Raw genomic sequence first — 27,868 nt, 5'->3', positions numbered from 1 at the left:
TGGAGAATGTGGGACCAAAGAGGGCAGCCTTGCATTTTCCTGCTGGAATCACTCCTGGGCCAGCTCTGCAGTGTGTTTAGAGAGGCAGTGGAGGGGTCACCCCATGCCTGGACTGCAGAACATCTGGGGGTGCAAAGCACCAGGGTGGGAGGAACTGGCCTGAGTTTCTGTGGGATTGGAGACAATTCCACCTGCTTCAAAGGGAATTAGGGGCATAATTATCCTGGGGAGCTGGTCCTGACTTCCCAAAACACTGATCCCAGCCTCTGGCAGTCATGCTTCAGTACCTGCTGACCACGGGACAACCTTCAGGGAAGGCAGCAGGCTGGAATAAGGGAATAATAATAAGGGAGTAATAAGGGAATAAGTGTGTGGCTGTTTGACCCTGCTATAAAATCCCAGTCAGTCATGGTTTAACAGACAATGCCAGGGAGGCAGTGCCTGGATGCTTTAAGCTGCACCTTTGGAATCAGGCTTTGAGCACAGGGCAGCTCTTCCAGCACGAATCCAGGAAAACTCCCGTGCCGTGTTTAACACAGCATTTCTATAAATGATGCTGCTGTGATTTTTTTTTTTGAAGTCTAACATTTAGAAAAATGGATGGTGGTTCAGGAAGCTGTAACCACATCTCCCTGCAAACCTGCATTCCCTGCTTCCTGGGGGACATGGGAAGTTCTGCTAGTCCAGATGGCAAAGTTTAAATCTGACAGCCAGTCTGGGATGAAATATTGCTGGTGCTCAGAGCAGTGCAGTTCTCTGGCCCATCTTTTAGCATATCCATATTTGTGGGAGGGAACAAACATTCTCCTGCTTGCTCTCTCTCAGCAGCCTGGAAGTCTGGAATACTGGGCATTCCACAGACAGGGATTAGAGCTCCAGGCATGGGTGAGCAGGGAATGAAATGCTCGTTAGTACAAGATGGATGGAAGGAGCTGATGTGTGTTCTGGCCCAGCCCCACCTGAGCTGGGCATGTGCTGTACAAACAGCCAGATCTGTGTCACCTCTGTTTCCATCAGTGTGGGGAATGCACAGCCTCACTCCCCTCAGGTGGGAATCCAGAGGGCCACGTCCTGCTGAAGGTCCAAACTGGCCCAGGGTGGGAGGCAAAATGTCCCTGAAAGCTGCCAAGTCTCAGCTGAGACTTGTGGAAGGTCTCCACACCCTGTGGGTGGTGGGAGGGCTTCTGGGGCTCAGGAGGGTCTGTCTGTGCCAGAACAGTGTTGTCACCACCAAGGGTTGCCATTCCACAGCTCACCACATGGCTGAGTCTGAACTGTGGCTTCTCCTCATCCCTCTTTTTTTTTCCTCCTTTTTGTATAAAAAACCCTGCAGTTCTCTCATGATTTCCCTTTTTACTACACCCACCTATAACCCTGATACTAATTTTAATCTTTCCTTCCCAAAGTCACACCTTCTGCCTCCTGACTCAGCTCCCCAGTCTCCACACCACGAGGCTGGCATCAAAACAATGAGAATTTATAAATAAAGCACATTTGGGGATCTTGTTATTTGGTTTTGGGTTCTTGAACCTGCAGGGCACTCTTCAAATACCTTTTCAAGTTTTCCCCTCTGCAACCACAGGAGCAAAAAACTTAACGAGCTTCTCCCACACTCCCCTGACTCCAGTCTGGGGCTTAAATGAAAATCTTCACTTTTTGTGAAAATTGCGGTGAAGTCTCAAGAGCTGAAGGCTCATTTTGACATCTGTAATGTTCTACCTCCCCCACAGACCTGCTCCACGTCCCATTTGTGCCTCACATTCCCTTGATCCCTTGGTCACTGTTCCTCAATCCAGGCTCCCTTGGGGCTTCCCCTGGACACCTCAAGGGCTTCCCACTTTCTTCTTTTCTTCTCTTCCTTTCTCTGTCTTGGTGCTCCTCTTTCAAGGCCTCTGATGTGGGGAAAGCAGGTCCTGCCCACCCTTTCCAACCAGCTCCAGGACCCTGCCCAGGCAGAGTCCCAGCACACCACAAGGGTTGGCCAACCCTGGGGCAGCCACTGCTGCCTTGTGCTGGTTCTCCTCCCCTCAGCCAAGCCCTGAGGGCACTGCAAAGCACCAGGAGCACCTGGGAGGAGCCCTGGAGGAGCCCTGGATGTCCCAGGTGCTGGGATGGGGAGCAGGGAGCTCAGGGCAGGGGGCAAAGACCAACCTGGAGACTTTATCGAAGGGAGGTGATGTGGTGGAGACCTACCTGTACAAGGCAGAGGCTGCTCTCTTGAGCCCTTTGGGTCTGTTGGGTTTGGGTTCCCCAGCCATGTTGATATCTGCAAGGAAGGGACACACAGCTGTGACATGGCCCTGCTCACCTGCATCCACCCTGGCCACGCAGAGGCTCCTCCACACCTCCCACCCCATTTCCACCCGCTTTTTGGCACGTCTGGGGGCCTGCTGGACCTCCACAAGAAAGCAAAATCTTGCATTTGGAAAAACCTCCTCCTTTTCCTTCACAAAGCCAACGACCGGTCACTCTGCAGTCAAGGCCCTGCCCGTGCTCTGATCCACACCCAGGGTCAGAACAAGGTTCTGGGGAGAACTTGGTGCTGCTGTGATAAAGCACAGACAACATATAAACCTGCTGCACCTTGATGACTGCTGGCAACCCACCCCTGGCTCCTTCTGGAAGGACCAGGAAAGCTCAGCAGGAGCCAGGAGGGCACTGCTGGGGGTTGGGCTGTGGTGAAAGCTCATCTCAAAGGAGCATCTTCCACCAGAGGAGGGGAGAGTGAGCTCCTCTAATCCACTGAGGGCATTTCTCCCCTTGGTCTCAGAGCCAGACATTTCTGACATGAGAATAAACACGACAATAATTGGAGAGAGACATTTTACAAAGGTAAGGAGTGACAGGACAAGGGGGAATGGCTTCAAACTGAAAGAGAGTAGGTTTAGATTAGAGATTAGGAAGAAATTCTTTGCTGTGAGGGTGGTGAGGGACTTGGGTTGGAAGGGACCTTCTCCTAAAGCTCATCCAGTTCCACCCCCTGCCATGGGCAGGGACACCTTCCACCAGCCCAGGTTGCTCCAAGCCCCGTCCAACCTTGCCTTGGACACTTCCAAGGATCCAGGGGCAGCCACAGCTTCTCTGGGCAACCTGTGTCAGTGCCTGCCCACCCTCCCAGGGAAGTGTTTCTTCAGCAATCCTTGACTTCTGCCACCTGCAGCTTACGGAATATCCAAACAGCTTTTAGCACATCAGGCCATTTAAACTTCCTTTTTTTTCATGCTGCCTGGAGGCACTTTATGGAGAAATGTGGACAGGCTGGTCCACACACCAAAAATAAAGCCCCTGCAAAGTGATCCCAAGGAACATTCTTCTGACTTTTTGTTATTAACCAAGAAAATCACCTTCGGGAGCAGCAGGGAACTGCAGCACTGCTGGAACGAGCTGAGCAGGAGGAGGAGCACGGTGGGACACGGCTCTGGAGGAGCACAGACACGCTCCCACTGCCCAAATGCCTTGTGCAATTCCTTGGGCTGCCTGTCAGGGTCTGCCAAGAGACCACTGAGGCTGGAGCTCAGGCTGTTTCTGAGGCTGGAGCTCACACGGGGTGCTGGGGTGTCACTCAGCCCTCACACCGAGTGCTCCTCTGGGACGTTCTGCTCACAGTGTGTGTTTTCCTTGCTGCCCCTCTGTCCTTCCATCCTCCCATTCCCAGTGCTCAGGGGGGTGCAGGAGAGCTGAGCTGAACGCTGACAAGGCTGTACATGGCCCTGTACAGGGCAGGGCCATGGCCAACTGCTGCCAGTGTGACATCACACACACCATCACCTTCCCGAGCCTGCTGAGCCACACAGCGCTGCTGGCAGGGCTGTTTGCTGGGAGGGAGAGAGGAATGGAGTCTCCCTTCGTGCATCCCAGAACCCTGGCCAGCCCCAGCTCCCTGGCTGGGAACCCTTCCTGCTGTCAGGGTGCATCTTGCCAGCTGCCACTCACTTCTCTGGTGAGCTGGGGAGGTAATTACAGCACCAGGCTGATCAACACCTTCAGGGGAGAGGCAGTGAAAGCCCAAAGCTGCAGAAGGACAACTGCTGGTCCCCACTGCTGCCAAGAACCCTGTGGAGCCTTCACAGCCACTTGCAGCCAGAGCAGGGCACTCGTCCTCTCAGCTCTAGTGGTGATGGGCACTCAGATCCCCCAGGATTCCCCTGCTAGTGAAAAGGGAGAGACAAGAGCTCAGCCTTCACATCACCCAGGCCAGATTTTGCATACCATTCCCTTTCTGGTTCCCTCCTCTGCATCCCTGAATCCATCTGCCCACCCAAAGGCACTGCTGATCCCTCCTGCTCATATCCAGGCACTTGTTCCCACAGTAAATGGGGAGGTTGTGCTTTGTCCAGCCAGCGTGGCAGGCTGAGGGGATGGTGTGGGTCCAGCTCCCAGTGCAGAGCTCCCCCCAGCAATGGCACCTGCCTCCTGCAGTGACTGGGGGGTCTGGGAGCATCTGCAGAAGGCACAGAGGTCGCCAGGACCTGCCTGGCAGAGCAGTCCATGTCCCAGCACAGGAGGGGCTGCAGCTGTGGTTTCAAACACCCCCGTTTGTGATGCTTTCAGCAACTTGTCAACCCTTTAAAATGCAAGTTTGACTGCTTTGCTGGTGACAAAGGAAGAAGAGTAAGGAAAACCAAAGAATAAATGGCAGAACTGTTCCTAAAGCCCTGAGAGCTGCCCTGGGGAGATGTGAGCCAGGAGGAGGCTGCTTGCTCTGCTCATTCACTCTGGGCCGTGCTGGAAACTGTCACCTGAGGGACACGGGGTGGCACTGGGGACAGGTGACCTTGCACACCAACAAGCTGCTGCCCCTGTGCAGGTTGGGGATGCTTTGCCCCTACCCCAGGCCCTGGAGCCAGGCTGTCCCACTGTGGGGGCCACGATGCCCCCTGAGCCCCTGTCACACCAAATGCAGCCTGGCAGGGCAGGTTCCACAGTAACACGTGGCTGAAGCTCACCCTGCTCAACTCACTGGCTGGGGCTGCCAGGGCACGAAGTTCACCCTCCTGCTGCCCACCTGGGCAGGGGACTTTGACCATCACCTCAAAGGACCCCCAAACCCTGCCATGAACAGAAGCAGGGACAGCCTCTTCAGCCAGTCCCATCCTGTCCTCCCCCTCCATGCATGACCATCACTCCCCCTTTTGGGGGGAGACTTTCAACCCTGATTTTCCAGCCACACTGCTCAGCCCTTCTCTGCTGGGTTCTCCTGGAAGGGGAATATCCCAGTGTTTACACTCCCCCATGGGCAGCAAGGGGAAGCCTGCTGGGCTCTTCAGTGGCAAGAGTGGCCCATGAAGGGAAGGTAGATGAAAGGGAGCTGAATTTCCACCTTGTCCAGGACATGTAGAGGACACCCAGCTCTAATACAGTCCCTTGCCTTGGTATGCCAGAGCTCTGGGACCAGCACTGAGAGCAGAGAGAGGTTCCTATCACTGCAAACCTTTCATCTCTCTCTTCAGCTAAATGGGCAAGTGCTGCCTGTCTCCTGTACCTCTGTGGAGCATCACAAGGAGCTCCTTTTCCCCCCCAGGCCCTCCCCATCCTACCTACAGGCTGCACATGTGGGCACCACCCGGGCTGGCAGCATCCCTGGAGCTTGTGCTTGGCCTGGGCTGCAGCTCCACTCTCTGGACCATTAGAGAAGTGGAAAGAAGTTTCTCCTCTCCAGATAAACCCCAGCTGAGGCAGCACATTGTTTCACACATCAGCTCGAGCAGGAAACCTCTCATTTCAGACCGCTGTGCCAGAAGCAAGGTGGGAATGGGCTGCAAATTGCTTTCCCTGGTGCCCAGTGGCCACTGCCTGCTTGGAAATCACCTTTTTTCATTAAAAATATTGTCTCCAGTTCCAATTCTCAGCTTGGAGCTGGTGACAAGAGCTTCTCAGCATGAGACACGTCAGAGCAATATGCAAAGCAGGGTTGCAGCTGGGAGCAGCCCGGGGGCTTTGCTTGGTAGTTCTTATCCCACAGCAGTGCAGCGTGGGGGGAAGTTCTCTCATTTAACACCAGCTGGCTAAAGTTAGGCTGAGCTGGGCCCAGTCAGATTGTCACCTTCCTGACAGGCTAAGGGTAGGGCCTGGTCCAGGAAGGGAATCACTGAAACATGGAATGGTTTGGGTTGGAAGGGACCTTAAAAAACATCTCATTCCACCCCCTGCCATGGGCAGGGACAGCTTCCACCAGCCCAGGTGGCTCCAAGCCCTGTCCAACCTGGCCTTGGACACTTGCAGGGACCAGGGGCAGCCACAACTTCTCTGGGCAACCTGTGCCAGGGCCTGCCCACCCTCACAGGGGAAAATTTCTTCTTAATATCCCCTCTAACCCTCTACTGTCAGTTTGAAGCCATTCCCCTTGTCCTTTCTTTGATACCACGCAATGTCTTTTTCCCACCCATCAGTTCCAGGACAAGGACATGGGAAGATCCAGAACTGTGCTTTAGCTTCCACAATCACAGCTCACACACAACTTTTTGGGCCACAGTGTCAAAGCCCTGAGGGCCCTGATGTGCCTGACTGGTCATGAGTGGCTTCATTTCTGACCCCATTCCACACGGGAGCCTTTGGCCCCTGCCTGGGTGGTGGTTTTGGAGTGCTGGTCTCCAGCTCTGCCCCAGCCATGGATCCTGCTGGCCCTGCCCCAGACCTGCCTTGTCACCAGGGCCCTGCTCACCTCACTGGACACCATCTGCAGGTCCACGTCCAAGCTGGACCTGGGATGGCCATCCCTTGAGCACCCCCTGTGGAACTGGGGAACAGGATGTGCTACCCTGATATAGGCCTGGAGTCCAATCAGAGAATGCCAACAGTGCCAGCTCTCTGTGCTGAGTTACTGCTGGTGCCATGGGGCTGTTTTTGGCATTGACTCGTGCTAAGACCAGCCTGCTTCACCAAACTCCAAACACACACCCTGCTGCTTGAACTTGGATGTGACAGATCAGATGGTGGCTGGCCTGGAAGTTTGTGACTGGCAGTCAATCAGTTTATACCATAAAAGTCCAGTCCCCTGTCACACAGGCAGGTTCTTCCACCAGAGCCCTTCCTGGGGTGTGTGAGTGGAGATTCCTCCCTTGGGTGGGGATCCCCCCCAAGGACACTCCTCGAGGTTGAGAGAAAGGATCTCCCCAGAAACACTGGTCTGGGTGAGTTACATCAAATCCCCACTTAATAATTATTTCTGTTTGCCAGCTTTAATATAATTGCTTCAGTAATTGCTTCAATATAGTACACTGTCCTATCTTATCTTTCTACTGCTGGTTTTAGCTTTTATATCGTGTGGTAAATAATTCTGATCTTTTGTCTGATCACTTGTAATGATAAATGATTCATTTTATATAAATGCTCTCATTTTGCCAGTCATTAAAACCTGCGGGACAAAAGTGGTTCAATCCTATCTCTGTAATTCCTTAAATTCAAAATGTTGACGTAACTCTGCAACTCCCTGACAGGAGTTTGTAGCCAGGTGGGGGTGGGGCTCTGATCTCAGGCAACCAGCAGTAGGGCAAGAGGGCACAGCTTAAGCTGGGGGTTGGACATTAGGAAGAAGTTCTTTCCAGAGTGCTCAGCCATTGGAACGGGCTGCCCAGGGAGGGGGTGGATTCACCATCCCTGGAGGTGTTTAAGGTGAGACTGGACGTGCCATCAGTGCCATGGGCTGGGTGACAAGGCGGTGTCGGGTCAAAGGCTGGACTTGACGACCTCACAGAGGTCCTTTCCAACCCAGCTGATTCCGTGCTAAACCTGAGGCTGCGACTGCATCGCAACCACAGCCCGGCTCCTCTCCGGGAAGGAGCCCAGAACGCATTATTTCATCCACGGGACAACCCACCCACGCTGCCCACCCCGGGGCACCCCGAAGCGGGGGAAGGAGCTACTCACCCAGGGTCTGTCCGGCCAGGATGCGGCCGTTCTCGCCCAGCACGGCGGCGCGCGCGTGCCTCTCGTTGGAGTACTGCACGAAGGCGTAGCCCTTGTGCACGGAGCAGCCCACCACCCGCCCGTACTTGGAGAAGATGGTCTCCACGTCCGACTTCTTCACCACGGCCGTGTTGAGGTTGCCGATGAACACCCGCGAGTTGATGGACTTGGGGTCATTCTTGTTCGTGATGTTGCTCGTCTGCACCTTCAGGGACATCTTGGACGCCTGGAAGAGGGAGTTGGGGAGTCAGGGAGAGGCCGTGCCAAGGGAAGTGCCAGGGTCTCACAGAAAGGGGTGGGGGACAAATCTCTCAGTGAGTCTGGAGTGAGGGAGCCAGCTCCTCAACTTCAGCTGGTCTTCATCTAGCCTCAACTTCAACCAGCTCTTCAACAGCAGAGGGATCCCACCTCCAGGGAAATCCACCTCTGGGGGATCCCACCTCCAGGGGATCCCACCTCCAGGGGATCCCACCTCCAGGGAAATCCACCTCTGGGGGATCCCTCCTGGCACAGTCAGTTCTAAACTCTAGCTGGAAACCAGCTGATGAGGTTGACACCTGGCTGGTCCTGCGCAGGGCTAGGAGTTGGACCCCACTGCATCCCGTCCAGCTCAGGGTACTCTATGATTCTAAGGCTGTTTTTAGGGGAGAAAACAAGATTTAAATAAATTTTACCTCTTTAATGCCATTATACAAAAGCTTTTGCCTCCCTATACCGAATTACAATTCAAAGAGCTGCTCTTTTTGAAGCAGTTTGCATCCAGCACCTTGGTTCATGCCCACTTTTCCAGCCTTTCCCCTGCCACCACCTCCCAGTACGGCCCAACTCTCCCCACACACAGGCACAGCCTCGTCCCCACAGGTCCCCTCTTTACACCTGGAAGAGGTCTCGGGTTTTCTGGATGCAAACAAACAGATCAGAGCGGTGAAGCAGCCCCTGTGCTCCTGAGTGGTACCTGCACTGCACTGCCCGGGCTCTGAGCTGGGTTTTGTGCTTCAAACAGGAGGTGTCACTGTTAGCCTGGAAACCACCGAGCCATCAGCCAGATCAGCCGGGAGCCACTCCAACCCCCTCCCGTGGCTGCACGGCACAAACCTCCAAGTTTCTTGCCTCGAGTGGCTCACGGGCAGCCCCTGAGAACAGGTTTCCCCTCTGAGGACTGAGGACCAAGAGACAAGGCTGGCAGCTGTGTGGAACCAAAGCCAGGCTGGCTGCTCTCAGGCTGCCTGCCCCGACTCCTGCAGCAAAACCCACAGCTGGCCAAGGAGAGCAGCTTCATTTCCATCTTCCAGGCACAGGGGCACGCTTTGGGATCGCTGTTGTGCTGCAGACACGGCGTGTGGGATCTACTTGGGATCCAGGCAGGATGCACACGGAGGTGCTGCTCCTCCCCATCCCCTTCCAGCAGCACCCACCAAGGGCAACGCCACCAGGGTGCCCCCAACTTCTGGGGGTCCCCAAGCCTGGCACGGGGGATGCACTGCTACCACGGAGTGCCCTCCCTGGTGATCCCCAGCGTCTGCCCTGGCACTGGGCAGAGCTACAGCCCTGCCTGCCTTTGGGGTTTTGGCTCTGTGGGCTCAAAGCCCAAGTCTGAGCTGGGGACAGTGGCAGCTGCCTGACTGGATGGTGCAGCCCCTGTGGGCCCTGTCACCCTGTGCCTAAGCCCTGGCAAGCTCTGCTTGCCCACAGCCCAGCCTGCCCGAGGCACTGACACCACAAGTCAGTTAGTGCTGAGCCTAAACCAGAGTTACCTTTCCTATACTTCCCACCTGGCAGGCAGAGCCTGGGAAAGAGTCACGATATTCTGAGACTGCATCCAACACTTCCCAAAAACCCCAGCCCTCCTTCTTCCTTGTCCTCTCCTGCACAGACCTTCCCCACAGGATTTCTGTCTCCTCTTAAGCCTATTTGGGGGCAGAACATCATCAGGGCAGCCCCATTTCGGCTCCTCAGGCGATGGATGTTCTTCCTTGGGATACCCAGCAGGGGTTGCTCCTGCCCACAGTCCCGTTTTGCCCGAGGGCACCTGTACCCACCCAGACAAGCAGCAGCGTGTCTGGGCTCGGCACCTCTGGCTGTGTATTCCCGGAATTGGGAACTTCAGTCCAGGACAGAGACAAGGCAGGAGACTCCCCCACCCCACGGGCTTGGAGCCCACCTGGGGAGCCACAGGATGCTGTGACAGCAACTCCACCACTGAGCTCTGCACAGCCCAGATCCACGTGCACACCCCCACCTTTTCCATCTGGGAGCACAAAGACCTGGACACTCCATCCTTCTTATCCCTTAGAACCAGACCATCCAGAGCACTGGAGACACTTGGCAAGTCTGAGCCTCAGTGTGAGGATGAGACTCCACAATAAATCTCCTCTGGCTCCAGCCCGGGTGACTCCATTAACCTGCCACTGAGACTGGAAATAATCTTCCTGCTAAATCCAATCAAACAAAGAGTTAGGCTTTGTCTGAGTTCTGGCTTCTTGCATCTTCCCTTTTGCACTTATGGATTAGAAGAGCCAGAGACTTTTATTACTTTCAAAACAATTCCTGGCAGACAGAGTGTTCCTAAAAACACAGGGAAAAAGAGCCAAAGGACAGGACTTTTAAAGGAATCGAAGTGACTTCAACTCTCAACCTTTGGCAAGTGGTGCCCAACCTCTTCAGGTTGCTCCAACTTCCAAACCATAAATCCACCTTTGTTGAATGGTCTCTATTTTAATTTATTTAAGCCCAAATCCTTCCCAATGACTGATCAGGCCCAGCCAGGTGTCATCCACAGCTGCCTGAAGCTCTGCCCAGCTGTTTGCAGCTGCAAACTCCAGTTCCATCAGGGCTGAGCTCCTTAAGCCTGTGTGGGAGGGATGTGGGTTAAGCTGCCTCTGTGCATGGGACAGAACAGGCTGGCTGGAGGATTCAGGTAGGATGGGGGTATAAAAGTGTGTTTTCCCCCAGATCTGGTGGGCTGTGTGTCCCCTCTCAGTGGGTGCAGCATGAGCCAGCCCTGCAGCTGCCCATGGACAGGTTTGCTTTACAGACCCAGATGAACTTGAAGCGTTTCTCAGGTGGGCACGAAGGTACCAGATGGACCTTTGGATGCAGAAAGACATCTCCTAAGGCATCTCCCAAGGTAAAACCTTGGCTGCCATGGAGGTGTGGGGGGGGGGTGAAAGAGAACCTGCACCTCTCCAGGCCCCTGCTGCCCATCCCCACCTCCTTCTGGCTCCTGTGACCTTCCCACCTGCTCCCTGCAGCTGGACCGGAACATGCTGTGCTTGTTCCCTGGGTGGTCTTGCTACCCCAGGGACACAGCAGACCTGCTGTGACCCCCTGGCCATCCCTGCCCTGGGGGTTCAGGGGTGTCACAGCGAGTGTGGTGTCTCTCCTGTGCTGCCTCCACCTGGGATGCTCAGTCCCAACCATCCCATGAAAGCCTTTGAGGCTGGAGATGAGAGAAGTGACTTTCACCCCTGGTTGCAGGGAGGGGTGATGGGTTGGGAGATCAGCACCCCCTTCCTCAGCACAGCCCTCCCTTGGGAGCCCCGCTGGCTCCGGGGCCACGCCAGGACACGGCAGGAGCTGTGCCTGGGGCTGATGACGATGGGATGGGGCCACCAGATGGCAAAGCCAAGGTCAGGCAAGGTGAGGGCTGTGCTGCTGGGAAGGGCTTGGGAAGGAGCCAGTGGGAACCCGCCGCCTCTGCAGATGGGACGCTCTCCCAGGGCCATCTGCCCACACACTGCTGCCCCTGCACAGGCAGGGATTTGGCAGGCAGGGCTGGGAAGGCCAAGGCTGGGGCAGCTGGGGCTCTGGGTTTCCAGCACGGCACTGCTCTGAGCTTTTGGGGTCTCCCAGCTAACAAGTGCCTGCCCAAGTCTCACTTTGCACCTTATAAACCCCTCTGTGTTCAAACACCCTGTGCAAAGGGCTCTTCTGCTGCTCATGCCAGCCCAGCATTCCCTGGAGGAAACAGCCTCCCACTCATTTCTGATTCCTCTCACTCACAACACTCATTTTACACCACTTCTTGCCCCCCCACCGTAAAAACTGGAGAAGGACATTTTAATCATCACAGTTAACAGTTCATATTCCTCCCCACTGCATTCCAGGGCACTCTGTGCTGTGTCCAGATTAAATCCACCACCACTTAGTGTGCCCTCCATGGGAAACAGCCCAGCTCTCCAGCTGTGGAACAGTGTCCTCTCCAGCCATCAGAACTTTGATAGGCCATGGAAAAAGCTCATCTCATTCAATCCCCTGCCATGGGCAGGGACACCTTCCACCAGCCCAGGTTGCTCCAAGGCCTGTCCAACATGTCTTGGACACTTCCAGGGATCCAGGGGCAGCCACAGCTTCTCTGGACAAGCTGTTTTCTGACTGAAACAGTCCTCTGAGCTGAAAAAAGGCAGTTTTAAAGAGAAACATGTCCAGCTGCAAGACAGAGGGACTCCCCTGATGGCACTGCACAGCCCCACCGACAGCACAGAGCTGCACATGCACTCAGAATCACGGCTCCCAGCAGCTCCAGTGCCAATCATCTTCCCCCCAGAGAGCCCTGAGTAATTTGGTAGTGAGTCCCCAAACAGCAGAGCCGGGCTCTGAAGTGCTGGTTTAATAACCAACACAAACCCTGCAATCTTTTTAATAACTTCTGAGTCCCCGAGTCCTGCACGGACACCCGGAGGGCTCAGCCCTCCTCCCGGAGAGCAGGAGGACCCTGCTCACTGCTGAGCTTCAATAAATGGAGGAAAGTGGAAGAAAACCAGCTCTTGGCTTTTCTGGGGAGAACAGCTTCGATTCTACCAGACATGACTGTTAAAGGACCAGGAAGTTACTGAAAAAAGGGCACAGACAAAGATGTCACAATCACTAGGCTGGTTCTGCAGCACCAGGCCTGTCTTCTGGGGAAATCTCTGCTGTGCTGAGAGCTGGAGATGAGCTCAGCAGGAGCCAGACCAGCTGGGTCTGAAGCTGTGGGGTCCCTTGGCAAAGCTTGTTCCCCCTGTAAAGTGCAACCAGGCCCATCCCAGTGAGGGAGGATCCTTTCACTGCACAGAGTGGTCCTTGAGTGCTGTTTTGGGCTCTCCCCTCTCCCATCAGACAAGGGAGCTTCTTGGGCATGGACTGGGAATTTTTCCAAACACTTCCCAGGGCTCCACCTTGCAGATCACAGAATCATTAGGGTTGCAAAAGACCTCTAAGAACGCCAAGTCCAACCATAAACCCAGCACCACCCCCATGCTCACCACTAAACCGTGTTCCAGCTGCTAGTCCAACACTTCCAGCAATGGTGACTCTACCACTGCCCTGGGCAGCCTGTCCCAATGCTTGACAACCCTTTCCATCAGGAATTATTTCCTAACATCCAATCTAAGCCTTTCCTGGCACTACTTGAGGCCATGAGGCTCCCACCTGGCTAAGCCCAGGCGTGTCCCGGTTCAAGTTTCATCAGTTTTATCAGTTTTATCAGGTTTTATCAGGTTTTACCAGTCCCTGCAGAGGCCCCTCCCGAGCAGGCAGCTCACCTGAGCCCAGTTTCAGCCCAGTTTCCAGCCTGTTTTTTCCTTGGAAGAATGAAATCTTGTTAGCACCTGACCTGAAGGGAGATGCCAGCACTGTCACAGCCCACCAGGACAGAGGTAGCGGTGCCTCTGCACCCTCTGGGAGAACATCCAGACATTCCTGCCTTTGCAAACTCCTGTGGAACTGGGACTGTTTATAACTGACCTCAGTGCCTGCTCCACCGAGCACTCAGCTCCCAGTTCATGGGGTGAGTGAGGGGGGAGCTGCTCCCCACCCTGTTCCCCTTCCCCTGCTCGGGTGGAGGCTGCACCATCCCCTGCACTCAGGCTGCCTGTGAGCAGAACTGGCTCCCTCACAGTCCCCCCTCAGCTCTCCATCTCGCTGTGCAGAGTCTCCCCTCTTTAATTTTTGACTAAAACAAGTCATTTTGAACTGGAGAGATCCTGCCAATCCTTTGAAAACCTGGCTCTGGTTTCAATTTCAGTGCAGCTGAAATCCTTCATGAAGGAGCCATAAATAATCAATAGCTGTTGTAATAAGTATTTAATCAGCTGTTAAAGGTGCAATGGTCACAAAGTCTATCAGGTCAGCACATAGTTTATAGCTGTGGCTCGTTACCATCTGCCCAACATATTATCCATGCCTGCAGAAGCTTAAAAATCTATTCATTAGAGCTTTAAATCCTTCCTAATAAGTGTGATAAAGGGATGACCTAGAGCTGGACACTGAGATCCATCCAGGCAGCCCTTGGAGCAGCCCTGCTCCTCACCCTGTGTGTCTCCACAGATCTGGGGCTCCCTCCACCTGCTGCACAGCTCATGTGTGGGGTCATGCTGGAGCTGCTCCTCTACATCCCCTTTGGAGGTAGAGAATTATGGAATGGTTTGAGTTGGAAAGGACCTTTAAAGACTGACTTATTCCACCGTCTGCCACAGGCAGAGACACCTTCCACTAGCCCAGGCTGCTCCAAGCCCCACCCAACCTGGCCTTGGACATTTCCAGGGATGAGGAATCCACCACCTCCACCTGCTTGACAAGGCCAAAGTCTCTCTTTGGGCCACATCAGACCAACACTGTCCCAGCAGCAGAGCAAGGGGACAGTGAGGAGCACCCCAAGTCCCCCTGAGCCCCAGTCCTGCCCTGCAGCTCAGAGCTGAATCCCTCTGAAAACCAGGATGTCTGTCATCCCCTGATGAGGGTGCTCATGCAGGTGTCAACCTTGGGGGGTTCAATTTGTGTCTCCATTCCCACACTACCAAAACTGCATCTAAAACATGGGAGTCCTGACAGGATGTGAGGTCAAAAAAGAAACCCCACTGCCAGCACTGAGCTAGAAGCAAGAATTAAGGCATCTTTTGAAGCCTACAGGGATCAACTCCCTGGGCTTCACCCTGTGAGAAGGAGCTCCTCAGCAGTTCCTTGACTGTCTGCTTGAACATGGTCTCCCCACTCACACTGAACTCTTCTGGACTCTCCTCTTCCATGAAAACATATTTTAAATTAAGGTACTTTCCTCCTAAAAGCCCACCCCAACTAAGATCGTCCTCTGACTGCAACTGTGCAACAAGTGGAGTTTTCAGGAGTCTCTGCTTCGAATCGCCTCGGAAATCTCTCGTGAACAGACCAACATTCTTTTTGACAGCAGCAAAATAAATTTTAAAGGTCAATTGAATCAGATAAGCCCAGTCTGGCAGCCCTTTCAGATGCAGAATTCCACGGATAACATTTAGGTTATGTTCGAGAACAGAAACTGAATTCTTTGGAGGAAAGACTATTTAAAAGAAAAAAAGAAGAGAAGAGAATGAAAAGGAAGCAGCAATTAAATAGAATATCATCTGTACTCCCACTGGTGCAAAACCTGATGATTACCTACAGGGTGATGGACAATGCTACATGTATTAATCTAATTAAAGGCCTTTTTTACAGGCATCAGAAGCCAGCTCATTAGTGTGTTACTGAGATGCTCATTAATGGCTGGCCATGGCTAATTTCTTGAGAATTATTCTTTAATTCTTTATCATTCCCAGCCTAACAGGAAAACACAATGTTTCCATGCCCCCCCCCCCTACACAGTGGAGACAGGTTCTCATCAGCTGCCCATTGACTTGATGTTCCTTAATGAACAACCCTCCCCAGCAGCCCAATTGTTGTTCTAACAGCAAATGATTTATTTATGAGGAGAAACAAGTGAAGTTTCTGGGAACTTTCTCAGCTGTTATTAATGAACTGCCACTGTTCTGCTGCTTTCAGCATCTCCTGCAGGAGACAGGGAGGAGATGGAGGGGTGGGAGAGCAGGGCCACAGAGGGAGTGTGGCCACAGAGGAGCCTCCTGTGCTCTCCTCCCCATCCCAAAGCCCTCTGGCCGTGTCCAAGGGCCCTCCCAGGCTCCAGTGCTGGGCCATGTCCCACCTTACCCAGGGCACCACGCAGGGTCCCGTGGGAAGGACGTGTGGATCCCTTAGCACGGGGGCAACACTGAACTAGAGGGAAAATCTGGGCTCCAGGAGGGACCCCATTCCATGCTGCCAACCCACCAGCAGCTGATTTAATCCAGGGCTACCCAGCTCCTGAGGAGGAGCTGCTGCAGGTGGAGCTCTGCTGATGCAATTCTTACTGAGCTCTGCTGGTGTCTTAATGGATCACAGAACCACCAGGGTTGGACAAGACCTCAAAGATCATCGAGTCCAACCACCAGCAGTCCTGCTCTGGGATGCCACGGCTTCTTTAACACCCCAGTGCTGCTGTTCCCACCCAAACTGGAGCTGCTCATCCCCCAGGCTGGGTGGGGCCAGCCCTGCCTCTTCCAAGCCAGGAGGGCTCTGGCTGGTTCTTCTCAGTGACCTGAGCAGAAATCAGGATTTCCATGTCACCACTTGCTTCCTGCCCCCCGGGGATTTTAGCAAAGCCCCAACCACCAGGAGACCCAGGAAAATCATGAGCTGAGGATCCCAGGAGAGCACATCAAAGGGGTCCCTGGGACCCAGCCCAGAGACTGCTCCTCCAAGATGCTTGTCCATGTTTTCCAAACCACCTGACTGTCCTCTCACTTGCTAAAGGACTCCACATCATGGGTGTCACCAAAGCCAGGCACTCCCAGAGACCCGGCTGGTGGCAGCGGGAGCAGGACATGGGATGAGGAGCCTTAGGGAGCACAGCAAAGAGGAAGCTGCAGGTCCTCGGCACAGCAACCCTCAATTCTTCACCAGCTGAGGGGTTGGACATCCTCCTTTCCTCTCTTTGAGTTCATTATCAGCTGTTTGCCTCTCAGAATTATTTCAGACACATTCAGTAGGAGAATGACATAAAGGATTAAGACACAAATCCCTGCAGAGCTGTTGGGATGTGGCTCCCACTTCACTTGAGGTGGGATTTGCTGAGGTTTGGTGATCTGAATGCCACCTCTGAAGCACCTCAGATGGGGTGCAGCCCGCAGGGATGGGGGAGGGAGACCTGGAAAGCAGCTGAGCTGCTCCAGGTGCCAACTCAAGACCTGTGCTGGCAGCCATTCCTTTTCCTCCTGGAAAACAACAAATCCTGCTCCCCATCCACTGCTCTGTGCCTCTCCAGCTCTCTGTGGATGCAAGGACTAAAGGCAAGCCTGGCTTTGTGGAGGGCACAGCTGCTCCTGGGTGCTGTGCCACCCTCCAGACTGATGGTCTGGGGATTTCCCACCGACGTCAGCGGGCGCTGGCCCAAAGCCAGGGATGAAGGAACGTCATCTGTGCTCTCACTCTCCATCAGTATCATCCTGTCAGTCGTGCATACCGTGATGTGGGACGGCTCAGGACTGCCAGCACTCTTGGGACTCCCGTTTTCATCCCTTCACGCCCTGCCAGGCCTTCTGTGGGACAGCATCACCCTTCCCTTCCCACAAAAGGGGCTAAAGACACAGACCCCCTTTTTAACACAGCAAGATTGGTAGCCCATCACTGTTTGTTGATTATGGTCATGCTTTTCTGTAAATGAAGTTTAGAAGTCATTAAAAGATTTGTCAGCTGTGACTTATGAGCCCTTCTTGCCAGAGGGGGGTCAAGCAGTGACAAATCCCCTCCAGGGCCCTCTCATCTGTTAAGTGTGAGGAGTTGCCACATTCCAATCACCAGGGACCCACCTAATCCCTACACAAAAAGCAACTGAAATATCCCCACAGCTGCTGGAACCATCAGAGCTGGGGGGGGTCCCTGCCACAGCACCAGGCTGAGGGACACAGGGACAACAGACACTTTGCATGTGGCTTTATCCATGTTCATGAAGCCTTGGACCCACCTTTGGGGAGGAGGAGCATCTCCTGGCTGAAAGGGCTGCAGGAGCTGAGGGCTGGGGCCAGGGGACACGACCAGCCAGCATCCCCCCTCCTGAGGAGGAGGATGAAGCATGGAGAGCCCCCATTTGCCAGGAGAGCAGCTGGTGTTGTCCATGGCACCAGAGTCAGGGCCACCTTTGTCACCCCATCCAGCAGTGTTGCCATGGCCTGTTGGCTCTGCTCTGGGATGGGGGATGCTCCCCACGAGGCATCCACCTAGAGCCAAATTTTCCTGCCAGTGCTGGCCCCAAGCACTGCCTGGCTCTGTGAGGACCCTGCAGCTCCTCACCAACACAGGCTGCTCGACCTCGCCCTTCCCATGGGATGCTGAACAGCTTCCCTGCACCAGGCAGGCACTCCTTCTGCTCCCACTCACACCAGGCTCCCAAACACCCCAGGGAAGCCAGGCTACCAGCCCTGAGTCCTGGCTGGAAGGTGGAAGCTCTCCAGGCCTCTGCAGCACCCCCCCAGTGTGGGGGTTACAGCAAAGTGGGTGCCTCTCAGCATCTCCCAGGCTCTCCCACCCCTGGGGAAGGGCACACTCCACATGTCAGACTGCCTGGGGGATGTCAGGGGACACTGCAGAGCTGCTTGTTAACACAACAGCTTATAAAATCAATTAGATCACATTAAATGGCAATTTGGCCCTCATCACACGGCCTCCTCTGCGAGAGGGGTAATGGCCCATGGACATTTACTGCCTGTTTGGCCTTAATTTGTTGGGCCTGGTGGAGGGAGCGTTCACAGTGGCAAACCTTGCTTTTCCCAGACAACAAAATGTGTCACTAAAACCTTTGAGATCTTCTCTCCAAGCTTTCCTCTAGCAGAGCCCACTGAGGTGTCCTGGAGGAGCCACACCACAGCAGGGACGTGGCACTGCAGTCGTGGGGCTGCCACCCTGGACCAGATGGCTGTGTCAGGAGCTCCGTGTGCTGCATCTGGCAGTGGCCAACACCCCACCACTGCCTGGAACACCAGCAGAGGTGACAAAGAGCAGCCTTTGGGTCCCCTGTGTGTGCCTGACATCCTCATGCCCCGAGGCTGATTATCCTTCATTCCCCCTCACTGCCCATGCACAGGAAGCACTGAGGCATTAACCCTATTTTATCCTATTTAACCCCATCAAAGCTGATCTTTCATCAGTAAAAGTGGCTGCCTTGGGACTGTGCCTCCCACCACTGATCCACAGACCTTTGAGGCCTCCCCCAGGACTTACAGCTCTGTTTGCTTTCCTGGCTGTGAGCAGGACCAGACCTATCTGGAAACAGCTGCTCCACACTTATTCATTTTAACAGTAGCAGTCATTGGAAAAGCAAAAGAAGAAGAATGATTTCATTTTCATAACCTTGAGTTCCCCCTGCCCTGCTTGGATGAGTTTGCCTCCCTTATTTCCATCCCCCAGGAATGCAGACACCACGTTGCTCCAGAGCTCGCCGGGTGCTGGAGGCTTGGGCTCAGCTCTCAGGTGCCCAGGGCTTGTTCCAGTGTGATGGATGATGAACCTCACAGGGAATCTCCTCGTGACCCTCATGGAGCAACCCTGAGCAGCCATCCCACACTGGCCTCCCCTGTGAGTGCTCATCTGCAAGTGCTAAATGAGCTGCCCGTGAGCTGTGTCCTGCTGTCCCCTCCTCATCATAAATAACGAGGGGGCTCCTGGCACTGCTGTGCCCACAGCCCAGAGCCAGCACTGGCTCTCTCAGGAACGGGAGCTGAGGAAGCTGAATGGGGAATTTGAGGTGGTTTATGAAACTTTGTGGTTCACTGGGCTGGGGTTTCAGCCGTTCCCTCATCTTCCCCTTTGCCAGGGTGCTGGTTGTGCATGGGAACACACACTGATACAGCCCCAGCATGGCACCCACAAACCCCTGTGACCCACTGAATGCTCTGGTGAGAGTCTGGCCCTGGGAAAGGCAAGGAGGCTTTATAATGTTATGCATTTATATTTTATAAAGGAGTCAGACATGCCAACACCTCCCTACATCCCATGGTTATTGCTTAGGAGCTCACTACTGCACAACACCAACACCAGAGACAGAGAAAGCAAGGAAATTCCATTTTGAAGTGTTTCCCTAAGCCCCCTCCACCCACAAGACTTTGATTCTGTTAGGTCACAGTGCCAGCTGCTTGGTTCTTTGCAGGTGGAGCCTGTAGTGGCAGCATTTGGCACTCCCACTTAATGACTGTACTGGGAACCCCCGGGGGACCAGCACTTTCTCCTGGCACCAGGGGATGCTGTGAAACCCGTCTGGATTTTGCAAACCACAACTCCCACAGTGCCTCTGCAGTGGAGAACAGCAAAGGTCCCCCAAGCACTTTAGAATCTTAAAATCACAGAATTATTTGGGTTGGAAAAGCCCCCTAAGATCACTGAGTTCAATCCTTAACCCAACAGTGCCAAGTTCACCACTAAACCACGTCCCTCAGACGTGGCAGGGATAAAGAGAAAAGGATGTTTATTTTAAAAAATGCTCATTGTTTTAAAAAACAAACTAGTGAAGAGGGTGAGGGAGGGAAAGACCTGCTGAAAGAACTGCTGAGTTCATGGGGTTGGCCAGAACTCTCTCCCTCAGCTGGTGTGAGGCAGCTCTGGATTTCTGGAAGAGGCCAGATGGGTTCAGGAGACTCATCATCACCTACTGAATGTGTTGGCCCTGAGGGAACTGGTCCCCCAGAGAGACCCCCTGGCTGAAGATGTCCCACCCATGGGAACATCCTGCAGCTCCACGTGCTCAGTGCCCCGTGGGAGTGTTGGCCATTCAAAACATTTGCTTTCCAACGGGAGAATTCCCAAAGCTGTGTTTATCTTCCTGGTTTTGCAGAGGTGTTTCCCACGTGAGTGGGGAGGAGTAAATCTCCCCGCAGCCACTTCCTAAAAGTTATTTAATTTCTTGTCTCTGTGCCTCACACAGCTTTTGTCTCTGTGACTGGCTGCCAGTTTGGAAGCACAGCTGAGACTGGGAGGGCTCTGCATGAAGGGTGGTGATCCTGGAAACCCCACCCTTTGGGACACCTTACATGGGAACTCCGGGAGAAATCCCCTTTCTTTCACTATGACCTGCAACCTCCCCATGCCACAGCCCACAGGAGCTGCTTTTTGGGTTCAAGACAAAGTCACAAAGATTTCATGGCTGTGAATCACCCAAAAAGCCACCTGTAAACGCAGATGGTGACATTTTTTATCTGCTAAAGATAAAATCGGTAGGACCACTAAAGCCAGTCACCTCACACACACCTTGTGAAGTCAAGAGAGATCACTTTACAGTCAGACCCCAGGCTGGGTTTACAGAGGTAGTAAGATCATCAATAATCTTAAGACTCCTTTGAGATGTTTGACTTAGGGCACATGTTTTCACCACTGAATCTGAACAGTAAAACATCAGCTTGGAGGAAGACTGGGCTAAGGAGGGAAGTGCCCAGCCAGCCCCACCTGTGAGGCACCTGCTTTTGGGAAAGAGAAGCTCTGGAAAAAATACCAGAACTTCTGAGCAGAAGCTACGTGACTGAGCCATGGATGAGCCCATTCCTGCCACCCTCACATTTCAGGTCTTTCCTTTAGAGTTAGTTATCCACCTGGGCAACAAAACACCTCTGGAAATTGCACTGTTCTCTCTGTTGATCAGTTTGAGCCTCTGGGAAATGAGATGTAGCTGAAGGAGGAGGAGATGGGCAAAAACCAACATGAAATAGGTCCAGACGTAGAAATTGCAGCCAAGCCCAAATTTGGCCACCCTGATGCTCTGCACAGATTGTGCCTCGAGTTTGTCCCACGAAGTTTGTCACCTGCCAAGGGCAGCACGGCAGAACTGTCCCTGTCCCTGTCCCTGTCCCTGTCCCCTGTCCCTGTCCCTGGTGCTGTGCAGTGAAGGAGGCAGATGGTCCCTCCCAAATGTGCTGTGGTGGAGATGGCTAAAACCCCCAGAAGGTGGGAGAGGAAAGGGTTTAGAAAGAGATCCCTTTCTTCTTAACCAGCTTTCAGCTCATGGAACCGTTATCCCACCCTCTGGGCACTGCCCTGCCCTGATCTCCCTCCCTCAGCTGGGTAAAGTGTCACCTCGGAGTCACCCGGAGCACGGAGCAGGAGGGCATTACACAGGAATTTGGTGAGATCCCCACACCTTTACAAAGCTCCCTGCTGCCTGAACCTCTCCTGACTAGGAAGATTAAAGGGATTAGAAGCTTATAAATGATGAGGCAGGGAAGTGAGGGGCTTTAGAAAATACCGAGGTCTTAATTTACAACGGGTGTTTAAAAATGAATAGAGTGAGGATTTTTTTTCCTACAGAAAAGTGGGAAAATTTTATCCTGAAGCAAGGTGATTTGACCAGTAAAATGCTCAGCCCATCCCATGTGGAAGTACTAATATATATTTTAGATAGTGCAGAGACAAAGCATCTCTCCTCTGCTTCTTTGTAAATGAGGTGAAGAGAGTGAATGGGGGTATGAGGATGGCAGAGAACATGGTTTTATAAAATAAAATAAAATAAAGCACTGCTAGAGTAAAGCTGGGAAGAACGTTTCCAGATGAGTAGTTCATTGACTAAAAATTGTATTTTGGGGTAGGCTGAACACTACTCTCAAAGCATGCCAAAAGTCCCACTGGAGCTCTTGCAGAAGGAATAAAGTGCAGATATCTTGTTTTCACAGACATATGGGCAGTGTTTTAGTTCAGCACTGGCAACACCTGCCAAGCTCTCTCCTTCCTTCCTTTCACCCTCATCCCTGTCCCTGGGAGGGTTGTGCTTTTCCCACATTATCTGGTAGCTTGGGCCAGGTAAATATGCAGCCCTGGTTAACCCAAAATTTAACCGAGCCTGTAAAAAGCAAGTGGTGGGAAGAACTCTTGGAGACTTTCCAAAGTGGGGTTTACAAGTCAGGAATATGTTCCTCCCTCTCCATTCTCCTCAGGCACAGGGAAGGGGAGAGAAGGGCCCTGCACAGACACCCCAACAATCCCACCCTGTCCCTCAGAGCGTTGTCCAAACCCTCCTGGAGCTCTGGCAGCCTTGGGGCTGTGCCCACTGCCCTGGGGAGCCTGTTCAGTGCCAACCACCCTCTGGGGGAAGAACCTTTCCCTGAGATCCAACCTGAGCCTGCCCTGACACAGCTCCAGCCGTTCCCTGGGTGCTGTCCCTGCTCACAGGGAGCAGAGATTGGAGCTGCCCCTCAGGAGGAGCTGCAGCCCCCAGTGAGGTCTGACCTCAGCCTCCTCTCCTCCAGGCTGAACACATCAAGTGACCTCAGCTGCTCCTCATTTGGCCCCTCCAGAGCCCTCACCATCTCCGTGGGTTTTGTAGAGACCATCTCCAAATGCCCAGCAACACTGCACACACTGCAGCACCTCTGACAAGCCCCTCAGGCCAAGCACTGAAGGCAATTCACAGCCAGACCCCTCCCTGCAGCCCTGCTGAGACAGCCCCAACCTCTGGGGGCATCTGCTGTGCTTGTGCCTCATATGTCATAGAACCACACACTGGTTTGGGTTGGGAGGGACCCTAAAGCCCATCCAGTCCCACCCCTGCCATGGGCAGGGACACCTTCTCCTATCCCAGGTGGCTCCAAGCCCCGTCCAACCTGGCCTGGGACACTTGCAGGGATCCAGGGGCAGCCACAGCTTCTCTGGGCAACCTGTGCCATCCCTCACCACCCCTCAGTGCAGAGGGTGGTCACTTCTGCCAGGGACACTTCTGCCCAGGGTCCCAAGGGTGCTCCAGACATCCCTGACACCTTCTGGAGGGGCAGAAAGGGATGCTTTGAGTTGCTGTGTCCACCCTCACCCACGAGCACCACACCAGAGCACACCCAGCCTCCTCTGCACTGGACAGGCCAAACAAAGATGGTCAGAAGGAGATTCACACACCCAGGGCTGAAGGGACTTTCCTACAGGTGACTCCTTGTCCCTCTCGGGTCACCAAGGCAGTGATGTTGACACACATGGAAAGGAGGATGCACTCCTGTGAGGTGCCAAGTGGTTGGAAAGGAGGTTTGGGTGCATGAAGGGCTCTTCCCCTAATGCAGGGACTTCCCTGAGCCATGGAACAGATTGGTGCAACTGAACCTGGGCCAAGCTGGTGCCCCTGTGCCACAGAGCCCTGCAGTGATGGCACTGGGACCACCCATCAGCCCTGGAGCTCCTCTGAATTACTGCAAGGGCTGGATCAGGAGGAGGAGGGGTGTGTGATGGAAAACAGGTCCATGCCAGAGGGTCTGAACTGGAGTATTAAACCTGTTAACCTACTTACACTTCAAAACCCCCATGCAAAGCTAAATTAAGACAGATCAGGGCTCTAAATGGAATTCAGTGGTTTCAGATGTTTCAGTGAAATTCCAAAATCCCCCATGCAAAGCCGAGAAGGTGGCAGCAAGGATGCTCCACTGGAGTTTCCAGTTCCCAAAGCCTGACCGTGATCAGAAGGTCTCTGGAGCCAAGATTGTCCCTTGGATCACTCACACTGTGCCTTGCAGAGAGGGGCTGTACCTCCTAATCTGATCTGTGATTCACTCCTCCAGAAAAATCAATAGTCACTGTAATCATCCCTGTTAGTGCTCCTGGTCTGGCTCTCCCTCATTACCCTAATTTTGGAGGTGGTTAAGACTTTTTGCTGCTTTCTGTGAGTTGCTCCGGATTTATTCTTAGGGTTGTCACCAATTTATCAGCCACAGCGTGGCCAGGAGGACCAGGGCAGTGACCAACCCCCTGTGCTGGGCACTGGTGAGGCCCCCCCTCAAATCCTGGGGTCAGTTTTGGGTCCTTCATGACAGGAAGGACATTGAGGGGCTGGAGCATGTCCAGGGAAGGGAACAGAGCTGGGGAAGGGGCTGGGGTAGCAGGAGCAGCTGAGGGAGCTGGGGGGGCTCAGCCTGGAGAAAAGGAGGCTCAGGGGGGACCTCACTCCCCTGGGGGAGTCAGGGGGGGTCGGGCTCTGCTCCCATGGAACAAGGACAGGACCAGAGGGAACAGCCTCAAGCTGTGCCAGGGGAGGTTGAGGTTGGATACTGGGGAAAATTTCTTCATGGCAAGGGTGGTCAGGCACTGGCACAGGCTGCCCAGGGCAGTGGTAGAGTCACCATCTCTGGAGGGGTTCAGAAGGTGGGGAAATGGTTTAGGGGTGGCACTGGCCACGCTGGGGGAACAGTTGGACTCGATGGTTTTAGAGGTCTTTTCCAAACTAAACAATTCTGTGATTCCTTTGCTTTTCAACCACTCTCCAGCTGCCTCAGGAGTTGCTGGTGGCTCTGGGGAGCACGAGGGTTGAAGGCAGTGACCTCCACCCCAGGTGCCAGAGGGCTCTTGGCTGCAGAGGGGCAGCCCCTCCACCACACCACAAGTGACACCAACACGGGTGTCCCCACTCCAAGGGCTGGGTGGCACCGACCATCCCTGGCTGGGCACACAGAGTCCCCGGGGCCCTCGGGGGGCAAGCACTGGGAGTGGCTCTTGTGCCTCTCCGGTTCTAAAGGTGCCCAGGGTGTGTGCACAGATTGCACTCGGGGTCAGCAGTGCTCAGCCTTGCCCAGCCCGAGAACAGCTGGTGATTCAGAGAGGAGGATGAAACCCTCCTGCTTTGGGCTCCAGCAACCACGGCAGAGTGACTTGACAGAGCACCTGTAAAACTTTCCAGGCTCTGGGTGAGATTTACAGAGCACTGGGTGCAGGGCAGTATTTATTGTGGAGCAGTGACAGTGAGCCCAGAGAAGGCAGGACACGGGGAGGAAGCAGCACGATCCATCAGCAGGGGAAGGGCAAGACAACTTATCTGTTTGCTGCAATTCCACTTACAGCCAAGAAAAATGAGCCATCATAACAGGAATTATGTGTGGCAGGGAAGGACAAACTGCTCTAATCAAATCAACAGCAGTTCAGATAACTCCTGGAAGAACCCTGTCAGGGGCACCCAGCTCCATTTGGAGGGTGATGCTGGGCTGGGAGGATGCTCCTGGCAGGCCAAGGAGGCACAGACACTGCACACCCTCCCCTCCTCCAGGATGGATAAATAAGTACTCAGAAAGCAGGCAATGCACCTCTGGAATACTGATTGCCTGGTGCTAACATTTCCTGGCTCCCTGCTACAAAGCCAAGGCAATTTGATTTAAGCCAACACATAAATAAGAACTTCCCAACTGTAAGGTGAGGCGAGGCAGAGGAGGATGGTGGGCAGGAATATGGAAGAAAGGAAAGCTAAAGCTAATAATGCTGAGACTGAGTGTCTCCCAGGAATGCCTGAAATGGCCCCTGAAGGCAAAACTTTCATCTGGGTCTCCAGTGCTCTGCTTGTTTTCCTCAGGTGAGGTGTGAACCTCGGGGTCAACAGCGTCACCTTGAAGCTCCTCTCAAGTTTGCTGACTCCTGAGCAGCAAAGAACTCCTTTCTGCTGCTGTGGTGGCACAGATCAAACCCCAGACCCAGAAAAGTCTTTGTCCTCCAAGTTCTGGGGCCTCCAAGATAAGAAGGACGTGGATCTGCTGGAGCAAGGCCAGAGGAGGCCACAAAGATGCTTTGAGAGCTGGAGCCCCTCTGCTCTGGGGACAGGCTGGGAAAGTTTAGGTTGTCCAGCCTGGAGAAGAGAAGGCTCCAGGGAGACCTTAGAGCCCCAAGGTCAAAAAAATACCCTCACTCCAGGGGAAACAGGGCCATGAGGGCTTTAAAGTCCTGAGCAAGCACCTCGTGTCAGACCTGGGGCTGCAGGTCCTGTCCAAGGGTAGAACAAGCCTTGCTTTCCCCACAGAGGGTTTGCCAGAGCATCCCCTTCCCCAGGCAGGCAGCACTGGCTCTCCTCACAGCTCTCCCTGCTCCTGTGATGTATGACAGCTGGGAACTCTCATATATCCACTGGGCAGGCTCATTTATACACTGCTTGAAAAATAGATGGTGTATGAAGTGCAATTTGGTGTTGTAGCAGAGCTCTGTCCCCCTTGGGGTGTCAGGGCATTTGATTAAAGCCCTTTTATGGGAAATCAATATTTTCCTCATTTTAACTTTCATTCTCAGGCCTAAAAACTACTGAGATGGACTTGTAAGATGCTGCACTACATTCATGCACACACGGGTCTGTTCATTAGGGGAGGAATCCCACAGCAGTTCTTTTTCTTTCATAAGCACTGACAGAGGTAAATAAGCAGCGAGGGGATCTCTCTCTAATGGGGCACACACTGCCTGCAGCAGGGACGCTCTGTTTACTGCTGGATTAAAGAATCCCACTTAAAAAACCTGGCTCAGATCCTCCCAAGATCCCGGCTCCACCTGGGAATGCACACGGAGCACCAGCCCCTTGCCTGCATTCCCCACGGAGGGAAGGTGTCCAGGTCCCACCCTCCAGGCTGCACCACATCTCAGCAGCTCCCCACAGGGCTGGGGTTGCTCCACGTGCTGGGATGTGTTTGACAGGACCCTGGTTCTGCCACAAATCCAGCAGGGAAAAGCGACGGTGGGAATGACAAGTGATTTTCCAGGACAAACTGGGGCCAGAAGAGATGCTCTTAGCAGAGAACTGGATCATGTTTGGATGTAATTACAGAGTCACAGAACTACTTAGGCTGGAAAAGCCTTCTAAGAGCATTGATTCCAACCATTCCCCAAGGCCACCACTAACCATGTCCCCACGTGCCACCTCCACATGTAAATTAGGATAAAATTACGATAAACCCAATTTCCTTTCTGCTTAACACTGAGGAGTAGGATGGACTTGTCCAGCACTGCTGCTTTTTGTAATTTTATATTCAAAGCACCACGTTCCAGTTGACTGTTGGTTATTGATTGTGGTGCTTTTGGGAGCCACAATAAGGGATGTGAGGGCAAGGTGGCAAATGAGGCATAAGGAGAGGACAGGTCCTGTCTCAGAGGGCTGAGTGTCCCCATTCCAGCCCAGAGCTCCTCACCCTGTGCCACCTCCACTGGGGACTCACTTGGTCCTGCAGAGTAAACTTTACCACCCTCTGTTCAAAGCCACTCAGCCCACCAGCAGAGACAGCAGTGGCACAACAGGACAAACTTCTCACCAAGATAAAAGGAGCAAAGTGACTGAGATGGCAGAACGAAGGGACAGAGTCCCAGCATCAGCTGGGGAGGGAAACTGTCCTGGTTGGTTTGGGTTTTTTTATTTTTTTCTTTCAAAATAAAAAAAATTCATTAACATTTAAAT

The 27,868-nt window shown here is 53.6% G+C and overlaps 1 protein-coding gene across 1 annotated transcript in view; it reads right to left on the bottom strand.

Moving 5' to 3' along the window:
- The window catches only part of RALY (RALY heterogeneous nuclear ribonucleoprotein), a 107,643-nt gene that overhangs the window by 8,761 nt on the left and 71,014 nt on the right, over window positions 1-27,868 (bottom strand). Inside the window, exons 3-4 of the mRNA XM_050314150.1 lie at window positions 7,867-8,131; window positions 2,194-2,266 (exon numbers count right to left, since the gene is read on the bottom strand). Of these exons, the coding sequence (XP_050170107.1) occupies window positions 2,194-2,266; window positions 7,867-8,122 (329 nt within the window). The 5' untranslated portion in view covers window positions 8,123-8,131. The remainder of the gene's footprint in view (window positions 1-2,193; window positions 2,267-7,866; window positions 8,132-27,868) is intronic.

The sequence above is a fragment of the Myiozetetes cayanensis genome, unplaced genomic scaffold (assembly GCF_022539395.1).
Source record: "Myiozetetes cayanensis isolate MyiCay16 unplaced genomic scaffold, myiCay2020 scf19, whole genome shotgun sequence".
Taxonomy (NCBI): Eukaryota; Metazoa; Chordata; class Aves; order Passeriformes; family Tyrannidae; genus Myiozetetes; species Myiozetetes cayanensis.
Note: the sequence above shows the minus strand (reverse complement) of the source record. Positions and strands in the feature narration are given on the sequence as shown.